Source organism: Staurois parvus, unplaced genomic scaffold, assembly GCF_062004578.1.
Source record: "Staurois parvus isolate SC_StPar_1 unplaced genomic scaffold, SC_StPar_1.0 ptg000171l, whole genome shotgun sequence".
Lineage (NCBI taxonomy): Eukaryota > Metazoa > Chordata > Amphibia > Anura > Ranidae > Staurois > Staurois parvus.
The window spans coordinates 716044-739913 of record NW_028317967.1 but is presented as its reverse complement, the minus strand read 5'-3'; the positions used below and the strand labels follow the sequence as shown (position 1 = coordinate 739913).

At 41.3% G+C, this 23870-nt stretch overlaps 1 protein-coding gene across 1 annotated transcript in view; it reads left to right on the top strand.

Moving 5' to 3' along the window:
* CCDC175 (coiled-coil domain containing 175) overlaps positions 1 to 23870 on the top strand; it is a 108346-nt gene that overhangs the window by 50839 nt on the left and 33637 nt on the right. The window contains exons 7-11 of the mRNA XM_089676536.1: positions 1543 to 1652; positions 2742 to 2823; positions 17329 to 17465; positions 21919 to 22029; positions 22117 to 22188. Of these exons, the coding sequence (XP_089532662.1) occupies positions 1543 to 1652; positions 2742 to 2823; positions 17329 to 17465; positions 21919 to 22029; positions 22117 to 22188 (512 nt within the window). The remainder of the gene's footprint in view (positions 1 to 1542; positions 1653 to 2741; positions 2824 to 17328; positions 17466 to 21918; positions 22030 to 22116; positions 22189 to 23870) is intronic.

The following is a 23870-nucleotide window of genomic DNA, read 5'->3' as shown; positions in this document are numbered from 1 at the left end:
GCTACTCTGCCTGATGCCTAGGTCAGGAACTATAGCTAGTGAGTGTTTCCTCTGCCTATAGCAGCATCCATTCTATTAAGGCAAGCAGGCCTACTAGTACTTGGTTGCCCCTAGGTCTTAGTACACAGTGCTATAGTTCTTGGCCATATGGGGACAGAGTGAAGATAATGGAAAGGAGTAACTGTAGTCTTGAGGCTGGTCTGGTACGGCCAAAGACTCTGCAGGAGAAAGCATGTGAGACTGTCTAAGGTCAGGGATTGCAGCGGGCAAGCATGTCCAGCAAACCGTTCCAAAATCAGGGCTGGCAGTGGACAAGCATAATCCAGAAGACAAGGTCAAGGCAGGCAGCAATCCAAGGAGAGAAGTCAGTAATCCAAGCATGGGTCAGCAACAAATTCAAGCTGGGTACATGGGTCAGGGACTAGCAGGAGCACAGGTAGGGAGCCAGGGAACAAGAATGCTATCACAAACCTAGTTCTCTGGGCTTGTGATGCTTGAATTGAGTACCAGAGCCCCCCCAGCCAATCGAAAGGGAAGAGACATGGTGGCCCAGGCCAGCTGTTATTTAGCAACCAGGGTGCTGCCCAAGTCAATCAAGACAGGGTTGCCTGAACTAGGAGGAGAGAGTGGCCGCTGGCCGCACAGGAGCAGCTTATGCTCCAAGCAACAGCCGCAGGAAAGCAACCATATCTCCTTCTAACAATTTAGTATGTGTATATGAGAATATATATATATATATACACAGTATATAATTTTTATTTATTTTTTTTTCTCATTATTTCCAATAACTATAGCACATTTTGGCCACTAGATGGCGCTTAGGATCATAGGAATTAATCTTTTAAAGAAAATATGGGAAATATGTGTCCATCCCTCGCAAGCGTGTGACATTCATCCAACAAATGTTTTTAAACAGACCCCCAAGGGTCTTCTTTTTCTTTTTGGGTAGAGTGTTGAGAAGTTACACCATGATCACTGGGACAGAAAGTGTCAGAAAATTTTACAGTTCATTTTACAGTTGTCACCAAATTAGGTATCTTCCAATTGGAAGCTATTGCAGTGACAGCTATCTTTCAGGGTATTTCCTCTCACGTTGGGAGAGATTTCCTCTACCTTCTTGATATGGTTTTGGGACAGGAAGTGAATAGAAATCTCCCCAGTGTGAAACGGAACAGCTGAAAGGAGTTTTCAACCATGCCATACAAAAGCTAGCTGTACAGTTAGATTTTCTACTGTTCTGTCTGCTAGCTGAGCTAAATCATTTGATTCCCTATGAATAGGTGTGGATGGAAGATTCTCCTCCGACAGTTGTTGTATTCAGCAGCCGCAGCACCCAAGGATGCAGTCACTGTTTGTCTGCTAATTTTCCACCTGGCTATTGTTGAGCCTCGTGGTGCTTGCTACATACTTTCTGAATTGGACAAAATTCAAGCCATCTATGGCCAGCTAAAATCCAAAAATTGGATGGCTTTGTATGTACTTTTTTTAAATGTAATACTAAAAATGCCTGCCAACAGAAATACAAGTTTTTGTTCTTTACAGAATGTAACTTCAGTGAAAAATCAGATCTTACTTCTTCAAGCTTCACATGGAAGATTAACTAATAAACTAGACCTTCAGAAAAAACAATCTCTGGATTTGTCCAACAAAATGTAAGTGTGTACAAGGACAATGTGTGTTGTAATTGTACAATACCTATTAATTGAACCCTCCAAAATCTGCACCCCATTTATTTTGTATTTTGCATTTATTTTGTTACAGCAACATTTGTTTGGCACCATGATCTAATACAGAAAAAAAAAACTATCATAGAAGGTTGGACCAAATATGGGACAGTTATAAATCGTGACCAAAAAATGTCTTGCTTTATTTGAAAGAAAGCATGTGATTGCTTGTTATGTGCAATTGCACACACATTTTATTCACTTGGTTTATTTATTTGTTTTTGGTTTACATTTTGGTAAACGTATGTTGTTCAAGAGCCAGTTCACACCACAAAAATGCACTCCGGATGTGTTTTTTTAGCTTACAGTTCACACCACACTCCGGTGAGCCTTTTTGTGTTTTCCTGTACAGTTCTGTACAGAAAAAAATGCAGCATGTTCTACTTTTTTTTCTGCACCGAAATGCACTGGAACTGACTGCACTGATGTGAACTATGCTATTGGGACACGTATAATCTACTGTCCATGCAGTTTTGATGCAGAAACAATATGCACTGGACTGCATCTGGTGTAAACCAGCTTCAAATGAAATGTCAATGGAAAACTTGGCTATGCTAGTGTAGAAAAAGTATAAAAAGGCATGTGAAATCAAACAAGGAATTAATTTTCTGAATACTATCATCGCATATATTCACTGCATACAGTTACCTATAAGCATATTATTTTTCATAATAGAGGTCTTTTAAGTAGTGGAGAAATATTGTGTGGATACAAACTGGTTTTATATTCAGTTTTCTGCTATGTTAGAGCTTGGATTTAACTTCAGTTATTTAATTACACTGAGTCTGACACCTGGGGGTCTATTTTTTAAAACATTGATTGGTCAAACGTCAGAAGCATTCCTACAAGGTGAACAAAAACATTTGTTCAGCTTGAGTGAATGTTTCCAACATCCTGTAACAAATGTTTTATACATAGACCACTTGGACTTAAACATTTGATCATTACAGAATGTTTTAGAACTTTTATTGTGGATTTTACCTATCCATCTCAACAGTATCCATGCTTATTTTACAGAGCTATCCTAGACTTACATATGCTTAACCAAAAAGAGGATTTTAATAGAAAAAGTGATTCCTTACAAGATACATTATCAAAGGTAAGAAATTTTATGGTGCCAACATGCTATTGCAATCAAAGTAGACCTATTGGTTGCTGTGCAAATAAATAAAAAAAATGCAGTAACTGAGAGGAGTTGCTGTACTTTTTATTAGCAAAAATGTATAAATGTATGCTGTATTTTTAGAAACACCAGATGAGTAGTGGGTTGTCCTGTCTTGCAGCAGCGATTATATCATCTACCTGCTCTTGTGATTGTCAGCATGTCTGCTGTGCATAAGAGGCTTTACATTTGTAATGTAGGGAACCAAGCAAATCAGATCTTTGTTGTGCTATATCTATATGTAGTAGTATGTAGAGATCTGCTTTTTATCAAAGGACTAAGACAGGCGGACCATTGTAAATCCAAACACACCCACAGCTATTACTTCAAAATATAAGGTCATTGTTTTACCTTTCATCAAACACCTTAATAAATGGCCAGTCCAGAGATCAATAATCAAGATAGCAAACAACAGCGTTTATGCATGTATTGAACAGCATGTGATGAAGTTTCTTGTGAGCGAAGGTGTAAAACCCACAGATGTCTACAGAAGACTTCAAGCACAGTACGGTGATGAGACCCCCAGCTGCAGTAAGACATTTGAATTGTGTATACATTTCAAAGATGGTCATACGACCATCAGTGATCTTGGGCATGGTGGTTCCCAGCCCACAGCAGTCATACCTGTGAACGCCTGATCCTGGATAATCGTCACCTAACCTGTCGTTAAATTTAACAAGAGACAAATCTTTCTGTTCACCCCAACACAATCATTCACGAATGTCCTGGGATGGTTCAGATGCACTGAAAAATCTTTCAATGCCAAAGCTTTCCAGGCATTAGTTAAATGCTGGGATAAGTTTATAAATGTAGCAGGGGAGTATATCGAAAAATAAAAGAAGTTTCCACTCCTTGAAATTTGTTTTTTTATTATATAAACTTAAAAGTCCAGGTTTGACATGAACACCCCTTGTATTAGTGATTCATTTTTTAACCCAAATAATTATGAAATCCTGGATATGATTATTATGTAGTCTTTTATCAAGCCAGCAAATGGACCTGTAGTATTCTTTAAGCAGTGATATAGTGTTGTGCCTCCTTCATTCATTCTGAAAACAGGTAGTTGTTTATAGAACTCAAAGAGCCATCACAGCAGTGACTCCCCCCTCATCAGATGGCACAGTACCAGATTTTTAATCAGAGAACGCCAATCTCAGAGCAAGATTCTTCCTCCTTGCTAACCCATAGTGCTCTGGGATTCCTTTGTCATGAAATAAATGTTTATCTGTAAAACAATGATACAGTATTTGTGTAGTGTAGTGCAGCAATAGAGAGGGATATTTCAAGAGACACATTAGTTATGCATGTTATGGCTTTACTGTTGGATTTAAGGTAGTGTTTGGAGGCAGCTTGGATGCTAACATACACAATCTAAAGCAGGCATCACTAAATGGCAGACCGCGGTCCGGATGCGAATGGAGCCACTGTCCCACCTTGACCCAAGGTCTCACTATTCCTTCCACCTGGCCTCTCGTGCTGTCGTTCTCAAGGCAGTGTGGAGAGCGAGATGCAGAGAATAGCAAAGAATGCAGAGCAGCCAGGAGGCACAGCCGCACTGGACGGAGAGTGGAAGTGGAAGCCACATGACTTAATTTTGCAAAATAACTAGCATGTGATTGGTTGCGATGGTCTAGCGACCAATCACTGGCTTAATAGGCAAAGTTAACTTCGGCAGCCCCCTGCTCCACCCTCTATCCAATGCTGCTGTGCCTCTCGACTGCTCTCTACTCTGTGTAAGGTAGGCAAAAGAACATGGGGTGACGTGAAGGGAGCAGTGTTTTGTGTGCGTATGGGGGATGAATCGAAGAGGGCAGCAGATGTGAAGGGGGCAGAGCACAACATTGGTGGCCAAGGAAGGGGGGGGGGGGGCTAGTGAAAGGGGAGCAGTGCTGAGGGAGGATGGTTATGTGAAGGGGGAAAGTGGAAGGGGATGTAAAGGGGAGCAGTGCTGTGGGGGATGATGTGAAGGGGAGCAAGTGGGGGGGGAGATGTAAAGGGGAGCAGTGCTGGGGGGATGATGTGAAGGGGGGCAAGTGCTGGTGGGGAGGGGAGATGTGATGTGAACGGGGAAGTGATGCGGGGGAGGGGGGAATGTAAGGGGGGGCAAGTGCTGGAGGGAGAGAAATGTAAAAGGGGGCAAGTGCTGTGGGGGTGGATGTAAAGGCGAGCAGAGGTAGGTGTGGGGAGGATGTGAAGAGGACAGTGCTATGGATGGTGACTTGAAGCGGGACAGTGCTGTGGATGGGGAGATATGATGTAAAGGGGGGCAAGTGATGTGGGGAGAGATGATGTAAAGGGGGGCTATGCTGTGAGGGGTGATGTAAAGGGGGGCAGTGCTGTGGGGGGGATGTAAAGGGGGGGGCAGTGCTGTGGGGGGGTGTAAAAGGGAGTAGTGCTGTGGGGGGAGATGTAAAGCAGGGGCATTGTTGTGAGGGGGAGATGTAAAGGGGGGTGCATTGCTGTGGGGGGATGAAATGCGATGTAAAGGGGGGGCAATGCGGTGGGGGATGCTATGAAGGGGGGAAGTGCTGAGGGGGGTTGATGTGAAGAGGGCAGTGGATACTAATGTGAAAGGGAAACTGATGTGAAGTGAGGGGCTTTAATGTATGGGGGACTGAGGACACTGAAATAAGAACAAGACTGTTATAAAAAAAAATGAGGGGGCTGTGATGTGAATGGTCTGAGACATCACACAAACATGCGATTTTGACCTGCACTGGATCAAAATTTTACTGATCAGACCTCCATGAATTTTAATTCAATACCCCTGCTCTAAACCATGCAACTCAGCCAGCTGGCTTATATGTTGTGAAAAAAGGAATATAAATCAGCAGCTGACAAATGTGTAAAAAACAGAGAATAAATAATTGACCCAAAGCCATTATGATTTCTCCTTAGAAAGGCCTTGTTGCTAAAATCAGTGTTCTCTGCAGAGAAGATACTTAATACTGATACTTATGCAGGCCATACATGGTTCGAATTCTGAGCGATTTTCGTCCGAAAATTTGACCTTAGAATAATCGGTCGATTTTCGCTCTGTTAGTGGGGCAATGGCATCGGCCGATTTTCATGGTTCCTCCCAATTTCATTTATCGGGCATGCTGGAAAATTTGTGAAAAACAACCGATTTTCGAAATCACTGGTGGCACCATCGGATTACAGAACGAGCGATGTTTCGATTTTCGGATTAAAAATCGTTCGGAATTCGAACCATGTATGGCCTGCATTAGTATATTTCCCTCCACCTGCTGTACTGAAGAGTAACCAGCCGCCTGAAGACCCTTACCAGCACATATAGGTGTGATGGTCAAGTGTCTACAAATTTTTGGCTACATAGTGTATATTTTGAACAGGTATATTCCCCTGCCATGACTCTGAGTCTGTTTTCACACCTGGATGTTTTGGGTGCTCAACATTCCAGCACCTCCTGTTTGATCTTGGACACTAGTATAGCGATTTCACAAATAAAGTCCTTGGAGACATACAAATTGGCAGGTGGATTAACTTTCTAACATCTACTAAAGAATGAAATATCAGTGTTAGGTGGACTTACCTTTTGAGTATTAGAATTATTGTCTTCTGTTCCAGATTGTTTATTCCCTGTAGTCACAGCGTCAAAGCAAGATCTGTCAGAAGCCAGCTGTACATTTATTTATTTTTAAAGATAAAAGATCTAACTTTAGAAAATGTCACCAATGAATATTTTAGCATCCAAGAGCGTTTCCAAACCAATGTGACATTTTCCTTTTTTATAGACAGAATTTTTCAGTGAGGTTTCATAGTGGCCTTTTATCCTTTTAATATAGGTTTATCTTACACCTTTTCCTGTCATCCTGAGTGAACCCATAAATGTGAGCTAACCGTTGTTAGATAGTGTATGGTGTTGGTTGATACCCAATGCACCAAATCCCTTATAACTGTAGTTGCAAAAATAAAAAAGCTTGGGACTTTAAGAGGTACATGAACCTCCCCAGAGGAAACACATTTTTTTGTATACCAAAAACAAAGTTTATTATGTACATTTAAAAATCTCTTCAGCGCATAACATATAAAAAACTCTAAGGTATGGAATACCGAAATATGCATAATCCATACAAATGCCCCTTTACACTCCACTATTCAATCACATGCATCAAACTTGTATGTTTGAGGTTTTTGCATATGTTAAGAATAACCACATGCTGCCCAAACATGAAGTAAGTATGTAGCAGGAGAGATATGTCGCAACACGCTTCGCAGAGAGCTTCTTCAGGGATTCAGGGCACTGATGTTAAAACATACTGTATATACAGTAGTGTATTATTTTACATAGTATATAATCAAAGTACTCTCAAGAATAGTTACGTAAAACAGGAATATAGTGTGTCTCCAGGTTCCAAGGTAAGGTGGAGAAGACAAAATCAGATTAAGGCGGATTCCCCCATAGGAAAAAAAAAAAGACCGAGATTAAGCCTCCAGGAGCCCAGTTGTCAAGATTGGTCAATTTTTATAGAATGTATCATTTAGAATAATAAATATCATATAGATAGTGAAACGTATTCAAACTATACAATAAAAAATCAAGACGTGTATATATATACACAATTGGCAACAAGAGCTAACCTTTGCTTGATCTGATAAAAAAATGAATGCACAAAAAATGTACTTGCAAATCAGCAAATGTTAAGTGCTCATGCGTCGTGAGCATTTTGTGGCTGATTGCCTGATGATGGCTGCAAACTTTATCAGCAGATGAACTCACACAAGCTTGCATCACTTAAAAGTGCACAAAAATGTTCTTGAATCAGCTGTGAATACATGTGCAAAGTTCAACAATGTATTTTTTTTTTATAGTTGTACTTTACCTTTTTTTAAAGGTGTTTTATTTTAGTCTGAATAATGGTTGCATAGGGGTAACAAATCAGGCCAACCAAGCCAAACATATAGAAAAGGTGATACAGTTGGGGTCATGCAGGACCCAATATCAAGAGAAGACCAGATACAAGTAAATCAACACACACGCAATCAACTCGCATTCACACTTACCCTCTCCCTCCCCAGTGCACATAAAGTTTATAACAAAGGACAGTTAAAGTGTTACTAAACCCAAGACCCTGCATTCACTATATCTGGTCTCCCACAGTTCACAGAACATTGAAGTGCAATTATTTTAGTAAATCTAAACTGCTTTTCTTATCATCAGTTAGAGCAGTCTTGTGACTTCTATCAGTGTTCAGCAGAGCACTGGTTAAAGCTTGTAGGAGTTTTCTTTCTGCTCTAGGAGGATGCAAAACCCCTGACCTCTGTCTGGACAGTGCTGGTTGGCCCTATGCTGATCACATGCACTCTCCCAAGAAAAAAAAACCTTTAGCAATACACACTAAACTGAGCATGTGCAGAAAGGCTACAGGTTCAGTCTGTCTTATCAGCGTGGACATTTGAACAAGAGGAGGGGCAGAGAAGTCAGGATCAAATGGCCTTTTTACACAATGCAGAGGATTAACCCCTTAGGTTCCACAGTGAGTATAACAAGCATGCTTTACTGCATATACAGACTGATTTTACTGTTGTGGGTTTAGTAACACTTTAAAGAAAGCCATACAGGTTTAAGAAACCATATCCAAGATAATTACATCAGATCCTTGAGCTTCAGTGGAATCTATCCACAATTTCCGTATCTTTTGGAATTTATTGCAGAGGGCTTTGCCAGTGTGGATTATCTTAAATCCGGAGAGATCGCCATTAATTAGGCAGGGTACTTGTGTAGTGCTACTTCTGTGAACGCATCAAGAATACTGTCCAGGTCCTCCCGAAATACTTTGCCCCATATCCATGCACATACTGTAGGCTCATTCACACATTTTTTCAATGACCAGTCTAGGGGTGTTTGTGTTATTTTATTTCTAGAGGAGAATAGGGTTGAGGGAATGAGGTGGGATACTCCAAAGACAAGAACTATGTACACTTGAGGTCTTGGGTATTCTTCAGGACAAGCTATAGTAAAGTCTGTGCTTGTAGCAAACAGAAGACTTCAATAGTAGTAATAGTTAACTGTAACTTCCTTTCTTAGAGCCACGAGAACAGAGTCCCTTTAAGTAAAAGATATTCTGGACACAGCTCCTCAGGACACCAGCTGGTGTCCCCTTTAAGTAGATCCACAGCTGACTTTCTAGCACCAGAGGGGTGACAAAAGCACAAAGGTCCCCTAGATCTTTCAGAAGCATCTGTATTCACTCAAGGCCCAAGGACATCTGGTTGCCTTCTTTCAACTTCTAAGTGACACCTTACTCTGGTGATACCAGACCAGATCTTGAGCGGACAGCCCCCCTAAGTCAGCTCTCTTTTGTCCAAGGACTGTAGCATCCGGGTCCTTAGGTTGCCCACCTGAGCCTCAAGACAGCAGACATAGCAGCATTGCCTGGAAGGGCAGGGCACCCCCTCCAGGCTGGACTAATCCTATCCAGGAAAAGACCCAGAGCTCAGTGTGCTCACTGAATATTTACAGTCTCTCAACATACCATCAGAGCCTGCCTTTTTGGGTTAGGCCAGGACTGTGTCAATATTCATGCTGCCATATGCATAACTCCACACCTGTCATCCAGAAACTTCTCAAGCTATCTTGATGTAGAGCGAGCTATCAGACTGGCAGAAGTGAGAAAACTGAGAAAACTGTGCTTTTACCTAACAAACAGTCACAGCCAGATTGACTACAGTGTGGTAAATAAATGTTCCTATCAAAACGCATACTAAATCTATTTATCTAAACCTAACACCTACTGTATGAGATCACAGAAGGTTATTGTCCCTTTGCTTGTAGACATTTGTATAAAGTAGTGGTCAACTTGATTTGTCCTTCCATATACACAGATTGTTCCAGGGGGAAGAAGGACAAAGACAGTGTGAGGTACAACACTGAGTTCTAATAGCATGGTGTGTCAGTTACATAGTTGGGCAGGCTGAATAAAGACATCAGTCCATCCAGTTCAACCTGTGTGTGCGCGTGTGTGTGTCAGAAATCATTGCTCGTATCCCTGTATACTGTGTTCATTAAGATACCTGTCCAAGAGTTTTTTAAAACTATAAATACTTCCCACTGACACCACCAATTGTGGAAGTGACTTCCACATCCTTACTGCCCGGACAGTGAAACCCCCTATGCAGTCTAAGGTTAAACCACTTTACCTCCAATTTAATTGATTGGCTGAGTATCTTCTTACACTCCCTGTGACTGAATACTTTATTCCCTATGCTAAAATCTCCACTGAGGTATTTGTTTACAAACGATTTTATTTTTCAAGAAGTAGACTGTAAAATTATATTACAACTTCAAACGGTGTGTAAAACAGTAACAAGGCTCGACTGAGGTGTACATTTCAAAAAGGCACAGTCATACAGAGTAAAGAAAAAGTTAAAAGAAGAGAGAATAGAGTTTAAGTACATGAGCAATATAAATTAAGAGCTAGGCAGAGTTATACATCTACCAGCAGAGTAAGTCAATCAACCCAAATAAGGAATGTCCTTAGTCATCTAGTTAATGTCCATGATTTTTCCAAACTTCCCATTATTTATCAAATAAGTGCATCTTGTCCAATAAAGTATAATGTATTCTTTCCATGAGCATCACAGCATCAACTCTATGTAGAACAGAGGCCAATGGTACTGTGATAGATTTCCAATGTAGGGCGGTAGCCCATAGGGTGGATATGCAAATGGTATGGATTAGCCTCATAACCTCAGTCTGAACACCCGGGATATGAGCTCCCAATAGGCAGGACTGCATAGTCAGATGCACCGGGGTACCCACCAGTGCAGAAGCTACCTCAGAGATCTTGTGCCACACCAAGGAGAGAACTGGGCAAGCCCAGAATGTATGCACCAGATTACCGGCAAGGCCACAGCCCCAGAAGCATAAGTGGGAGGTCCCTGGATACAGGGCATGTAGCCTAGATGGGGTATAATACCATCTGGTTAATACCTTAAGGGCTGTCTCCTGGACAGAGAGAGATCTAGAGCTCTTACGTATGTTATCTACCACGGAATCCCAGTCCTCATTCAAAAAGGTGATACCACTATCAGCTTCCCATTTTTGTCTATATAGAGCGGGTGTGGGAAAGGAACTAACCAGAAATTGGTGATAGAAATCAGAAATAAGACCCTTGCCCCTGGGAGAGTCATGGCTAATGCGTTCGAAGAACGAAATCGGAGAAGAAGGTATAAGGCCAAATTGTGAATTAAAAAATTGTCTAATCTGTCGATAACGGTAATATTCCCGAAGCGGGATATCAAAACGTATACGTAGCATCTCAAAGGTGATATAAGATCCTCCTCTTTGAAAATCTGATAAAAGATCTATCATACCACCATCGGAACACCTGTGGAAAGTAAAATGCCGTAATAAAATTCGGGTCACCAAAAAATGATGCACCTGGAGAGACAGAGGAGACCAGATTTAATTTAAATTTGTATCTGGACTAAAGCGTCAGTGAATGGGCAACAGTGGAATTTATGAATACATAACGAGCGGGGGGGCGGGCATTTTGGACCATAATATGCCTGGTAAGTAAAATGGACGTATAGATTGAGATTCAAATCTGATCTAGGGGATCTGAGAATTAATAGTCGTCCATTGTGATAATTGTACGAAACGGGCCGACAGGTAGTATAGCCAAAAGTTGGGAAGACCGAGACCTCCCGTCTGTTGCGTATTTGTATATTACTAACATATCCCCTCTCAAGCGTCTCTTCTCCAGGAGAATAAGTTTAATGTTTGTAGCCGTTCTTCATACCTGAGGTCCTCCAATCCCCTTTAACTTCATTGCCTTTGTCTGGACTCTCTCCAGTTCCCGCACCTCCCTCCTGAGGACTGATTACCAGAACTAGACGGCATACTCCAGATGTGGCCAAACTACGATTATAGTCTTATTTCTTGAGTAAATTCTCTTTTTTTAATGCATGCTAATATTCTTTGCTTGCTGCAGCTTGGCATTGCATGCCATTGCTGAGCCTGTCATCTACTAGAACCCCCAGATCTTTTTCCATCCTGGATTCTCCCAGAGGTTCTCCCCCCCCCCCCCCCAGCACGTAATTTGCGTTCATATTTTTAGCCCAAGTGCATTACTGTATATTTTTCAACATAAACTACTTGCCCTCCAGAGAATTTACCCCAATTCTTTACCAGGCCATTTTTTGTGATACGGCGCTGTGCTATTTCAACTAGTAATTGCGCAGTCATGCAATGCTATACCCAAACAAAATGTATGTCCTTTTTTCACACAAATAGAGCTTTCTTTTTGTGGTATTTGATTACCGCCAGGTTTTTTATTTTTTGCACTATAAACAAAAAAATCCGCAAATTTTGAAAAAAAAAAAACCAATATTTTTTACTTTCGGTTATAAAAAATATATAGTAAACTCAAAGTTAGTCATAAATTTAGGCCAAAATGTATTCTGCTACATTTCTTTGGTAAAAAAAATCCCAATAAGTGTGTATTGATTGCTTTGTGTGAAAGCAAACTATGGTACAGATACTGGAATTTACGCCATTTTTTGCTATACAGCGCTATAAACAAAGAAAACCCCAAAATTAAAAAAAAACCAATATTTTCTCATTTCTGTTATAAAAAATATCCAATAAACTAAAATTTTGTCATTTGTCTTTGGTAAAAAAAAGCCCAATAGGTGTACATTAATTGGTTTGTGTGAAAGTTATATCGTCTACAAATGGTGGTATAGATATTGGAATTTACAAAATTTTTTGCTATAAGGCACTGCTCTAGTTTAACTGACAAATTTATGTTATTTTTTTCACACAAATAGAGATTTCTTTTGGTGGTATTTGACCACCTCTGGGTTTTTTTATTTTTTGTGCTATAAACAAAAAAAAACGATATTTTCTCACTTCTGTCATAAAAAATATCCAATAATACTGGAATTTACACAGCTTTTACTTTCTGACTGCCTATCACATGCTAAAATGCCAGGACAGTACAAACACCCCTTTTCAGAAAGTAGACACCCTAAGCTATCTGCGGAGAGGTAAGTTCCATGGAAGGTTTATTTTTTTCTGCAAGTTTTTGGAAAATGACAGAAAAACATTTGGGGTCACTTAAATGATATATTGCTCACACATGCCGTGGGTATATGTGGAATTACACCCCAAAATACATTCTGCTACTTTTATTAAGTATGGGGATACCACATGTGTGAGACTTTTTGGAAGCCCAGCCACATACAGGAGCCCAAAATCCAATGACCACTTTGAAAGCCTGGAGTTGTTCAACTTCCTCATTTCACTTCCTCACTGCCCATCAGTTTTGGAGGCCCTGAAATGCCATGATAGCACCCCCCCCCCAATTTACCCCTTTTTGGAAAGTAGACACCCCAAGGAATTCAAAAAGAGGCATGGTGAGTATTTTGCAGATCTAATTCTTACAAGGTTTTGAAAAATAAAAAAAGAAAAAATATGTTTTTGTTTTCTTTCTCCATTTTCAAAAAACTTGTGGCAACAAACGAGATCTGCAAAATTCTCACCATGCTTCTTACCAAATTCCTTGGGGTGGCTACTTTCCAAAAAAGGGTTATTTGGTGGCGGGGTTTGTACTATTCTGGCATTTCAGGGCCTCCAAAACTGTGATAGGTAGTCAGGAAGTGTAATGAGGAAATAAAGCCCTTTAAAAGCAAGTAGGTGCTTATTGGATTTTGGGGTCCTGTACTTGGCTAGACTACCAAAAGTCTATCTCCTGTGGTATCCCCATACTCGGGAGAAGTAGCGAGCAATAAATAATTTAAGTGACAACTTTGTGTAATAAAAAAAAAAATATATATATATATATATATATGCTGTATATATACGTGTGGTCTAATGACTCAACATGCTTCTCAGCAAATGGGGTGTCTACTTTCCAAAAAGGGGTCATTTTTTTTGGGGGGGGGGGCAGCATTGTGCCACAGTTTATGCCACACATCACTCACTCTTCTAACCACCTGAAGACCAAGCCTTTACTGACACTTTTTGTTCACATGAAAAAAATCTGCATTTTTTGCTAGGAAATTACTTTGAACATTATATTTTTTTTAAAGCTGACACCTTAGTGACTAAAATGGTGGGTGCTGCAATTTTTTATGTCACATAGTAGTTGCGCAGCGATTTTTCAAACGCAAATGTTTTGAAAAAAATACACTTTTTTTACTTTTAATGTGCAAAAACACAATATATTGGCCAATTGTTTGGTACAATATAAAAGATGATGGTATGTCAAGTAAATAGATACCAAACATGACATGCTTTAAAACTGCGCACACCCCATGCAATGGTGACAAACTGCATACATTTTTAATATCCACAGGTGACATTTTAAAAGCCTTTACAGGCTACAATTTTAGATTTGCAGAGGAGGTCTAGTACTAGAATTACTGCCCTTGATCTGACGTTCGTGGTGATACCGCTGTTACATACCGACACGGGGTCAACGCTTGTGCACGCAGTTGTGCACGCGCGTGGAGGCATGGGTGCTTTTTTTATTATTTTTACACTGCCCCTTTTAATTTTTTTTTTTATCACATTTATTGTTATCACAGGGAATGTAAATATCCCCTGTGACTGCAATAGGCATTGACAGGTATTCCTTTCTGAGAAATCTGGGGTCTATTAGACTCTAGATACCTCCTCTGCCTTCACCAAGATCGGTGTGATCAGATACTTTCCCAATTTAAAAATGGCGCTGTTTATATGCTGCAAAATTCAAGTGATGAAATGCTCCTAGCTTCCGATTTCTTAGACTAGAGATCATTTAGCGCCATGTCAGTCTCCAATCAGCTCTATGGTCAGCTCGCAGAAACACCGGCTGCATTCTCAGGTTCCCCATCACGGGACTACCTGAGAAAGCTGTGGAAGGCAGTGGGGGGCATCTGTTGTGCATATAATTTGTTGTACATATAAATTGTTTGATCCACAATCAAGGCGTACAGATCTTCCGTGAAAAACAGTTCCAAAAAAACAAGAGGAGTAGTTAAATTTGCTGTTTCTACCTGAATTCCGAGTTGGGCAGTGAATGGGGGAAGTACAGGTGTTGCAGAATTTGTGGGCTGCCAGTCAGGATTTGCAAGCACATCCAGGACAGTATGGGCTCTATGGGCCTGTGTTTGAATTCTTGGTGGCTGCAGGACACTACTTGTGCTAGCCACCTCACGAGCTTGTACTCCACTTATCGGACTCGCCATGTCACCTAGTGATACTGCAGTGCTGGTTTGTATCTGTAAGAGTGCCGCTGCTGTCTACAGGTTTGTGAGGCTTCCCCTTCGCTCTCATTTGACATGCTCAGAATCCTGTAGGCCTCTTCACTAGAGTACCTTTCATTCGACATTTTGGCCACTAAATTTATAGGTACCTAGTGCGACTCATGGGGAAAAAAAGCACCTGGCTGTCAAGGAATGCTTGGGCCACTACAAAACATTTTATCTTCAAGTGCTAGCAGAGATCAGGCCTGATTCTGCTAACACTGCGGTTTTGTGTGCAGTGTATCAAGTAACAGTGATCTATTGACACTGCACTTGCTGGGGGAGAAGGGGGGGGGGGGGGTTAAGCGTAGGAGTTAAACGCAGGTGCTGGCAGGTGGCAGGGCTGATCCTGCTAACGCTGTGTTTTTGGGGACACTATACTAATGTGGACGCTGGTATAGTGCTGATCTGATCAAAGATATTGATCCGTTCAGACACTATACCAGCAATGGAGGTTTATTGTGTATGTGAGCGTGTTCATGGCAATCAAAGGGTTAAATGTAATGACTGATGTAGTGGCGGCAATCTGACGCTATCTGAGAGGGACGCTAACGATACTTGAAGTCATCGGTGACACTAATACAGTGATCAGTAAAAAATCTGTACACTGTACTAATTATACTGGTGACAGGGCAGGGTTAACTGGGTGGTGATCAGTGGCTTAAATGTGACCTAGCTGTGCTTTTACTGTAAATGAGTGCTGTTTTTACTCACATGGATCTGCTTTCTTCTCTCTCTGGGATGGAATGTGCTCAGGGAGAGAAGATTGCATCATTTCCTGTACCTGTGTAAATGTAAACACAGGTACAGGAAGATCTGTGATAAGGCAGGTATCAACCAGCAGATCCAGGCCGAGCATCACTTATCTGAATCTGTTGATTGATCGGTCGGGCACCGAATCACGGCACTGTCGGGTCAGCAGGCACGCACGCCCCAGGCCTGGGATCATGGCGGGAGCGCGAATCACGTATATATACGCGATTTTGTGCAGGAAGTCCGCCCTGTAGCAGTAATCCTGCTGTAGGGTGGAGTTAAAGTGGTTAAACCTCATTTGCCATGGATTTGCCCACCCTATTATTTTATTGCGGTCTTCTTATAAGATTTCTAGATCCTGTTGTGAAATTATTGCCCTACTTAGCTTTGTATCATCAGCAAACACTGAGATTGAGCTATGTATACCAACCTCTTTATCATTTGTGACAAAAATGAAACAGAATTGGTCCCAAGACAGAGCCCTGGCGTACCCTACTTACCACTCCAGACCACTCTGTGTACTCGCTATTTATCACCACCCGTTGGATGCGCCCTTGTAACCAGTTTTCTATCCATGAACAAACGCTATGGTCCATGCCTACAGACCTCAGTTTCTAAATCAGGAGCTTATGGGGATCTTTATCGAATGCTTTTGCAAAATCTAGATATGCAAATACACAGGCAATAGTAGTAAGTATTTAAAACATAACTTTTTGGATATATCTGTTTAAGTATGGAGAGCATTAAAGGTAAGTTAGAGCACCCATCAAACAAACGTGAGAGATAGGTTATACCTTAGCTGAACATATGCTTATGATGTAGGACAGGGTTCAACTATGCCCCTTTACTCTGGAGGAGGAAAGGGGTGCTTGGCCACCTCCCTTTACATGTAATCTGATGTTGCATGACCAAGCACAAGGAATGCATCCCATTATCAGTGGTGTAACCTCCCTCAGAAGCTCTGCAGTGGATTGTTAAAAAAAAATAAGAAGCTGGCCTGATCACAAATCATACCAAATGATCTATTTGCCACCTCTTCTTGCATAGAAGATATATATATATATATATATATCTCCAAACCATTGTTTTTGAAGCCTGTTAGTGTCTACATCCCTTCTCTCCATCATACCATGTTGTCTGACAGAACCGATTACATAGAGAAGCTCATTTGACACCATAATAGAAGAGTTTGCTTTTTTTCCATGGCACAAACCTTCTCAGCTACAACGTGTTGAGGAGGAATGGTGGCCATGCACACATCCTAATATTTTTCCTTTCCCATTTTTCTAACTTGGGAACCCAAAACGTTTTATTTTTTTTAAATGGAAAGGAATTTTAGAATTGCATCAAGGCTATGTGATGCCTCCATTTTACTTGCAAATGATGCTCATCAGAGTTCTTCTTGAAACCCTGTTGTGTTTTATGTTATATAAGCTGGATAAGGAAAGGAACACAGCAGAGATACTGCATCAGTCTATGGAAGAGATGCACAAAGCTTTGAAGCAGGAATACCAGGCTGTATCAGAGGAAGAAGACCGACAACATGCCATGAAGAAAGACACAGCACTGCAGTAAGGATTTCTGCTCATTCTGTAACGATCTCTGATAAAACAATTTCATAAATAAAATCTATGAGATATATATATTGCATGCTTCCTTAAAGCTGAAGTTTCTTGCAACAGAAACTTCTAGTATTTGTTTTGTTTAATCAGCACAAAGGATGAGTGTCCCGTGTGCTGGTGTCTGCTCTGTTACTTGAAATCTTCCATCCTCTGCCCTCCATATACTCCCACAACTGTGATCTTTTGGTTCTGCGGGAGTTAATACGAGGGGCTGCACCTGTCACAGGCACTCTTCAAAAGTGACAGTTATGCCTGCCCTTTCCACCCCCCTGCTTCATTCACAGTGAATGGAGGAGGCAGACATTTAATTCATCTGCCTGTCCTCCATTCATAGAATGCTTTTCTTTGCAGGAACCAACAGTACAACTTCTATGAATGGAGCAGGGAGGCGGAGAGGGTCAACATAGTCAACATATTTGATGAGTGCCTGTGATAGGTGGAGACACTTTGATCTTATGGGGTTGTGGGGGTATCTGGGGGGCAAAGGACAGAAGATTTCAAGGAACAGAACAGCCACCAGCACACCGGACACTCCTCATTCACATAAGTACTGTTTCTGATGCTAAAAAAAAAAAAAAATCACTAAACTTCAGCTTTAACATTGGATGACTTTCATTTATATTCTTGCTCTATAATTTTTTATTGTTTGTGACTGGGTGGAAGAGGTGTCCTCTCTGAAGTATTGTATGTGGTCATTCCTAATGTACACCAGGTTCACTGCAGGCAGAATGTGGTCTGTCTAGCAATCAGTCTTCTCCTTTAGCCAAGGGATGCATCTGAGGAGGGCAATAAACTAAGACACTTTCAGGATATCCATCTTTATGTTTCTGTACAATACTATAAATTACTCATGGCGCTCTGTAACACATAGTTACATACAGTCACCAGCCACTTTATTAGGTATACCTGTTCAAATGCTTGCTAACACCAATTGCTAATCAGCGAATCACATGGCAGCATCTCAATGCATTAAGGCATCTAGCCGTGGTGAAGATGACTTGCTGAAGTTCAAACTGAGCATCAGAATGAGGAAGAAAGGGGATTTAAGTGACTTTGAACGTGGCATGGTTGCTGGTGCCAGATGGCCTGGTCTTAGTATTTCAAAAACTACTGATCTACTGGGATTTCCATCCACAACCATCTCTAGGGTTTACAGAGAATGGTCCGAAAAAGAGAAATTATCCAGTGAGCGGCAGTTGTGTGTACCAAAAGGCCTTGTTGGTGTCAGAGGTCAGAGGAGAATGGACAGACTTTGAGATGGTAAAAAGGCAACAGTAACTCTTGTAAATATGGACCAAAATCTCTGAGGAATGTTTCCAACACCTTGTTGAATCTATGCCATTAAGAATTAAAGTGTTACTAAACCCAGGACCCTGCATTCACTATATCTGGTCTCCCACAGTACACAGAACATGGTAATGCAATTATTTTAATAAATATAAACTGCTAAATACCTTTTCTCATCAGCAGTTAGAGCAATCTTGTGGCTTCTATCAGTGTTCAGCAAAGCACTGGTTAAAGCTTGTAGGAGGAGTTTTCTTTCTGCTCTAGGAGGATGCAAATCCCCTGACCTCTGTCTGGACAGTGCTGATGAGACCTGTGCTGATAACATTCTCTCCCAAGAAAAAAAAAACCCTCTCCTCCAATACACACCAAACTAAGCATGTGCAGAATTGCTACTGTCTGTCTGTCTCAGGAGATAAGATGTGGACATTTGAACAAGAGGAGGAGCAGAGAAGTCAGAATCAAATGGCCTTTTTACACAATGCAGATTTCAGGGCTCCAGGTATGAGCAGAGATGTGTGGACTGACACAGGGAAACGCAGGCTTCAAGTATGGTGTAAAACAATATAATTTATTAAAAGCTACACAGTACACCCAAACATACAGTGCAAGAACCAAACCTCCAACAGATCCCAGTATGTGCGGGAACATAAACGTAGTCAGGCAGACCGAGTCGGTAACTATCGGGCAGACAAGGTACAAAGGAGCAGGCAGGAGAGTGGTCAGGAATAGCTGGGGTCGGTGCAGGCAGAGTTCTAGCAGAGTCCAGATCAGGCAGAAATATCAGACAGGATGCAAGTACAGGGGCTCATGGAAACAAACACCAAGGCACTGACTGTAGGCCTGGCCATTGCTTAAATACACCTCCTGAAAACAGCCTCAGGTGATGGCTTGATTGCAGGAGTGAGATTCTGGCTGCTGAGAGCACCCGCTGGCCAGCACTGGTACTGCAGCCCACAAGGCGGGTGAGCCCCAGCACCACCTGTGCTGAGCCCATTCCTGACAGCAGGGGATTAACCCCTTAGGTTCCATAGTGAGTATGACAAGCATGCTTTGCTGCATATACAGACTGATTTTACTGTTGTGGGTTTAGTAGCACGTTAAAGAAAGCCATACAGAAATCATGTCCAAGATAATTGCATCAGATCCTTGAGCTTCAGAGGAATCTATCCACAATTTCTACATCTTTTGGAATTTATTGCAGAGGACTTTGCCAGTGTGGATTATCTTAAATCTGGAGAGATCGCCATTAATAAGGCAAGATACTTGTGTAGTGCTGCTTCTGTGAAAGCATCAAGAATACTGTCCAGGTCCTCCCCAAATACTTTGCCCCGTAGGGTTTAGTAACACTTTAAGGCAGTTCTGAAGGCAAAACGGGGTCCAACCCAGTACTAGCAAGGTACCTAATAAAGTGTCCGGTGAGTGTAGTTAATCTGGTTGAAAAAAGACACTAGTCCGTCCAGTTCAACCAACATTAACAAAAAAAAAACCCCAACATAAAAAAAATACAATTACAATGCATCCTTGTTGCTTTCCTAAGCCCGTGCTGCCTCATGTTCTTTATTATTGGCCCATAACTGTTGTAGTCGACCTTGCGAATCACTAGTAAGCTGTACGGACAGCAGAGTATGGGACCACCGCCAGCAACCAGAACAGCTGTTGTACCGACAGATTTTCTTCACATTCCTTACAAATATCTCTTTTTTAGAGATCAATAGTTGTCAGTCACTGTTGAAATAGATTGGTGTCAATGTGTGATATACTTGAAGTATACGCAATGGCAAAATATTTTTTTGGGATGGAAAAAACTGCCATCAGGCTTTTGTTTGCTATCTGTGTCCTATCTGAGAGATTTCTCTCCACTTTCTATCCCAGAGACACAACACGAAGTATGGGGCAATCTCTCCAAAGCAAAGGGATGGCCCTTTTTAGACAATTTTGGCTTTACTTGGGCTTAAACTCCTATTTTCAAGTGTTTCTAAAGACGGAATGTTTTTTTACATTAATGCATTTTCTGCATTAAGGTAAAAAAACCTTCCAATGTCTGTGCCCCCCCAAGCCTTCCCTAAACACTTACCTGACTTCTTTCTTGATACACGTTGTGTCATGTGCTGCTCCTCTCCTCCTGCATTTACAGGAATCACTGAGGGTATGGAAGTCGTAGGCTCCTATGATGCTGAACATAAAGTATGTAAACAAAGTGTTACTCTGTTTTTATTCAAAGTATATATCAAATGTGAAATAATTCCATAATAGAACATCCCAGAATAAATTTTGAATGTTCATCAACTTGTAAAATTCAATGTGAAGGCACCATCACCAGCATCTGTACTTCAACCTCTACGACACAGACCTACTTACCAGAGCCCAAGACCTCAAAACAGAAGAGGTCTAATATTGCTTTAGACTCCTCTCAGGGAGATGGATGGATCTCAATCCCTTCATACAGGCATGGATGACTTTCCCGCAGCAGGGCACCTCATATGTTACAGTTGGATCTTACACAAAGAAAGGGAAAGGGAACCCAACAGTGTAATATTCACTTCATTTATTTATTTAAAACAGCTTGTATACTCACAAAAACGAAGGGACAGCTCAGCATTAAAACACAACAAATGCCAATCATCTGAGCCAGCGTGATGATGTCACTACTTGACCCTGCCATAACGCGTTTTGTCCCTAAGAAGGTCATTTGTTGGAGTAGTGATAGGCCGCTGCTGCTGCTAAGGAGGCAGCGCAGGGAGCTGCCAAGCTGTTTTGTGTATGTACACAGCCCAGATCAGGAGTGCACCTGCATGAGTGCCCCTACTTGAAGAAGAAGAGGAGCCGAGAGCGCTGGTGGGGGACTCCAGAAGAGGAAGTAAGGGACCTGTTCTGTGCAATACCATTACACAGAGCAGGTATGTAGAACATGTTTACCATTTAAAGTACAAAAATAAAGTTTATAGCCACTGTAACCCACTCTATTTCAGCATGGGATTTTTAGTATAATTTGCTAGTAATACCGGAGTTTCATCTAGGATTGGTAGCTCTTAACGTGGATAAATTTCCTAACAAGAGGTTTGCTGCCATAAGCCCGCAGATTCTTATTACTATTCCCATTTTTTATTTCTCTAAGGCTGGAAAAATCCAGAGATCTCCTAAATGAGAAGCAAGAACTATTAGGAAAACTAAGTTGGGAGTTGACAGAAATGGATATGAAGTCGGAAGAGCTGGTAGAAAGCATGCGGTAAGCTGTTGTAAGAGTATTATAGAATTACGTGTAATAAGAATATTGTCTCCTTTTTGACATGAATTGACTTAAATTTATTTTTAGAGTGACTACAGAGCAACTTGCTGCACAAGTAGATGAAGCTAAGGAAGATCTGGCAAATGAAAGACAGAAAAGGTTTGAAATTAGAATTTTATTTTCAGTTCCGTTTGATCAGTGGTTTTTATCCTTTTTACGGATGTAGCAGTTGCTATATGTTTGAAATAAAACATTTTGGACTCTAAACTTTGTTGTGGTGTTTTGATTGTTACAATCAAACACCAAATTTAAAAAATGCAGGTAAAAGCACAGAAAAAATAATCAAAATTGTATTCATTTGAAATGTGTCTTTGAATTTGCTAGAAAATCCTACTATGCCAGAAAGAGTAAATTCCCTAGCACAGTCCCTTTCCTCTTTGCACATCATAGCTCTCTCCTCTCCTGGGAATGTCTAATTACTGTCTACGCAGGCCCAGCTCTTCCATCTCTCCCTTAACCTCCCTACATACTTTCTTATGTATCTGCCAGGGCAGCAGTGAAGGATAATATTATGGAGTGTCACTTGAGTGACAGTTCTAAATCTGCCGTGGCTGCTGACATCACATTAAAGATGGCAGCACACAGCAGCAGTCTCTGAGCTTTTGGATGTTTACACAAGAGGGTCTTTTACAGGTAAAAAGCATGCATAAAATATGGGAAATGCGCAAATAATCTTATGATAAAATAAATGGTCTGGCGACAGGGTCTCCTTAAAGTGGTTCTAAAGGCTGAAGGTGTGCAGCAGCCCCCCTAATACTTACTTGAGCCCCATTGCAATCCAGCAATGTGCACAAGAGCCTCGGCTCTCTGGGGTCTCTCCCTCCTCATTGTCTGAGACAGCTGCTGACAATTACAGCCAGTGAGCCAATGAGAGAGGGGGGGGGTTGGGCCTGGCCACACATCTGTATGTAAATAGACATGCAGAGCAGCGGCTTGGGAGGCAGCCTGCTTGGGTGCCTCCGTAGCAAGCTTTTTTTTTGGGGGGGGGGCTGCCAGGAGCGTCGGTGGGGGACCCGTGAAGAGCAGGATCGGGGCTGTTCTATGCAAAACCACTGCACAGAGCAAGTGAGTATAACGTGTGTTTTTTTCTTTTTTACTTGCCTTTGGGTTGTTCTTTGGTGGTTGGTTATGGTAGTAGCAAGAACTATACAACTAAATTTAAAAAATGTTCTTTTTTACTATTTTGGGTCAGTTTTCCTTTGATAATAAAAAACAAATCAGCAGATATCTATTACCATTTACCACCAAATGAAAGCCCAATTTGTCCTGAAAAAAAACAAGGTATAATCCACCTGGTTGAGATGATATGTACAGTTTTGCTAACACGTCAAAGTTGCAAAATTGTGCTTAGGCTTTAAGATTCTTTTTACCCTTAGGCATGAAGAGGTTAAGCACTTCCTCTATGAATGCTATAGATCAGATATTCTACAATCCAATAGTGAAGTGTGGTTCGCTTAAAGAGTATGTAAACCCAACATTTCATAATCCTGCTGTACCATGTACTTGTATAAAAAAATATTTTGTTCTCTTTGTATTGCTTCCTTTGTGTGAAATCCCAGGTGCTCCTGGCAGTACCTCTACTTTCCTATTAAAAACTGACTAAGTTGGGCATGAGAGCACAGCGTGGTCAGTTCTCTAGCTGTGCTGGGAACTCAGTGTGCTCTCCTCCAATGATCAGACTTCTACTCACACGCCCCCTACCCCCCTTCCTTTCCTGCACACCCATGCACTGGGAAGTTCAGTGCACTGCTGTTTCTCCTCCTCTTGCTATCTGTTCTCAA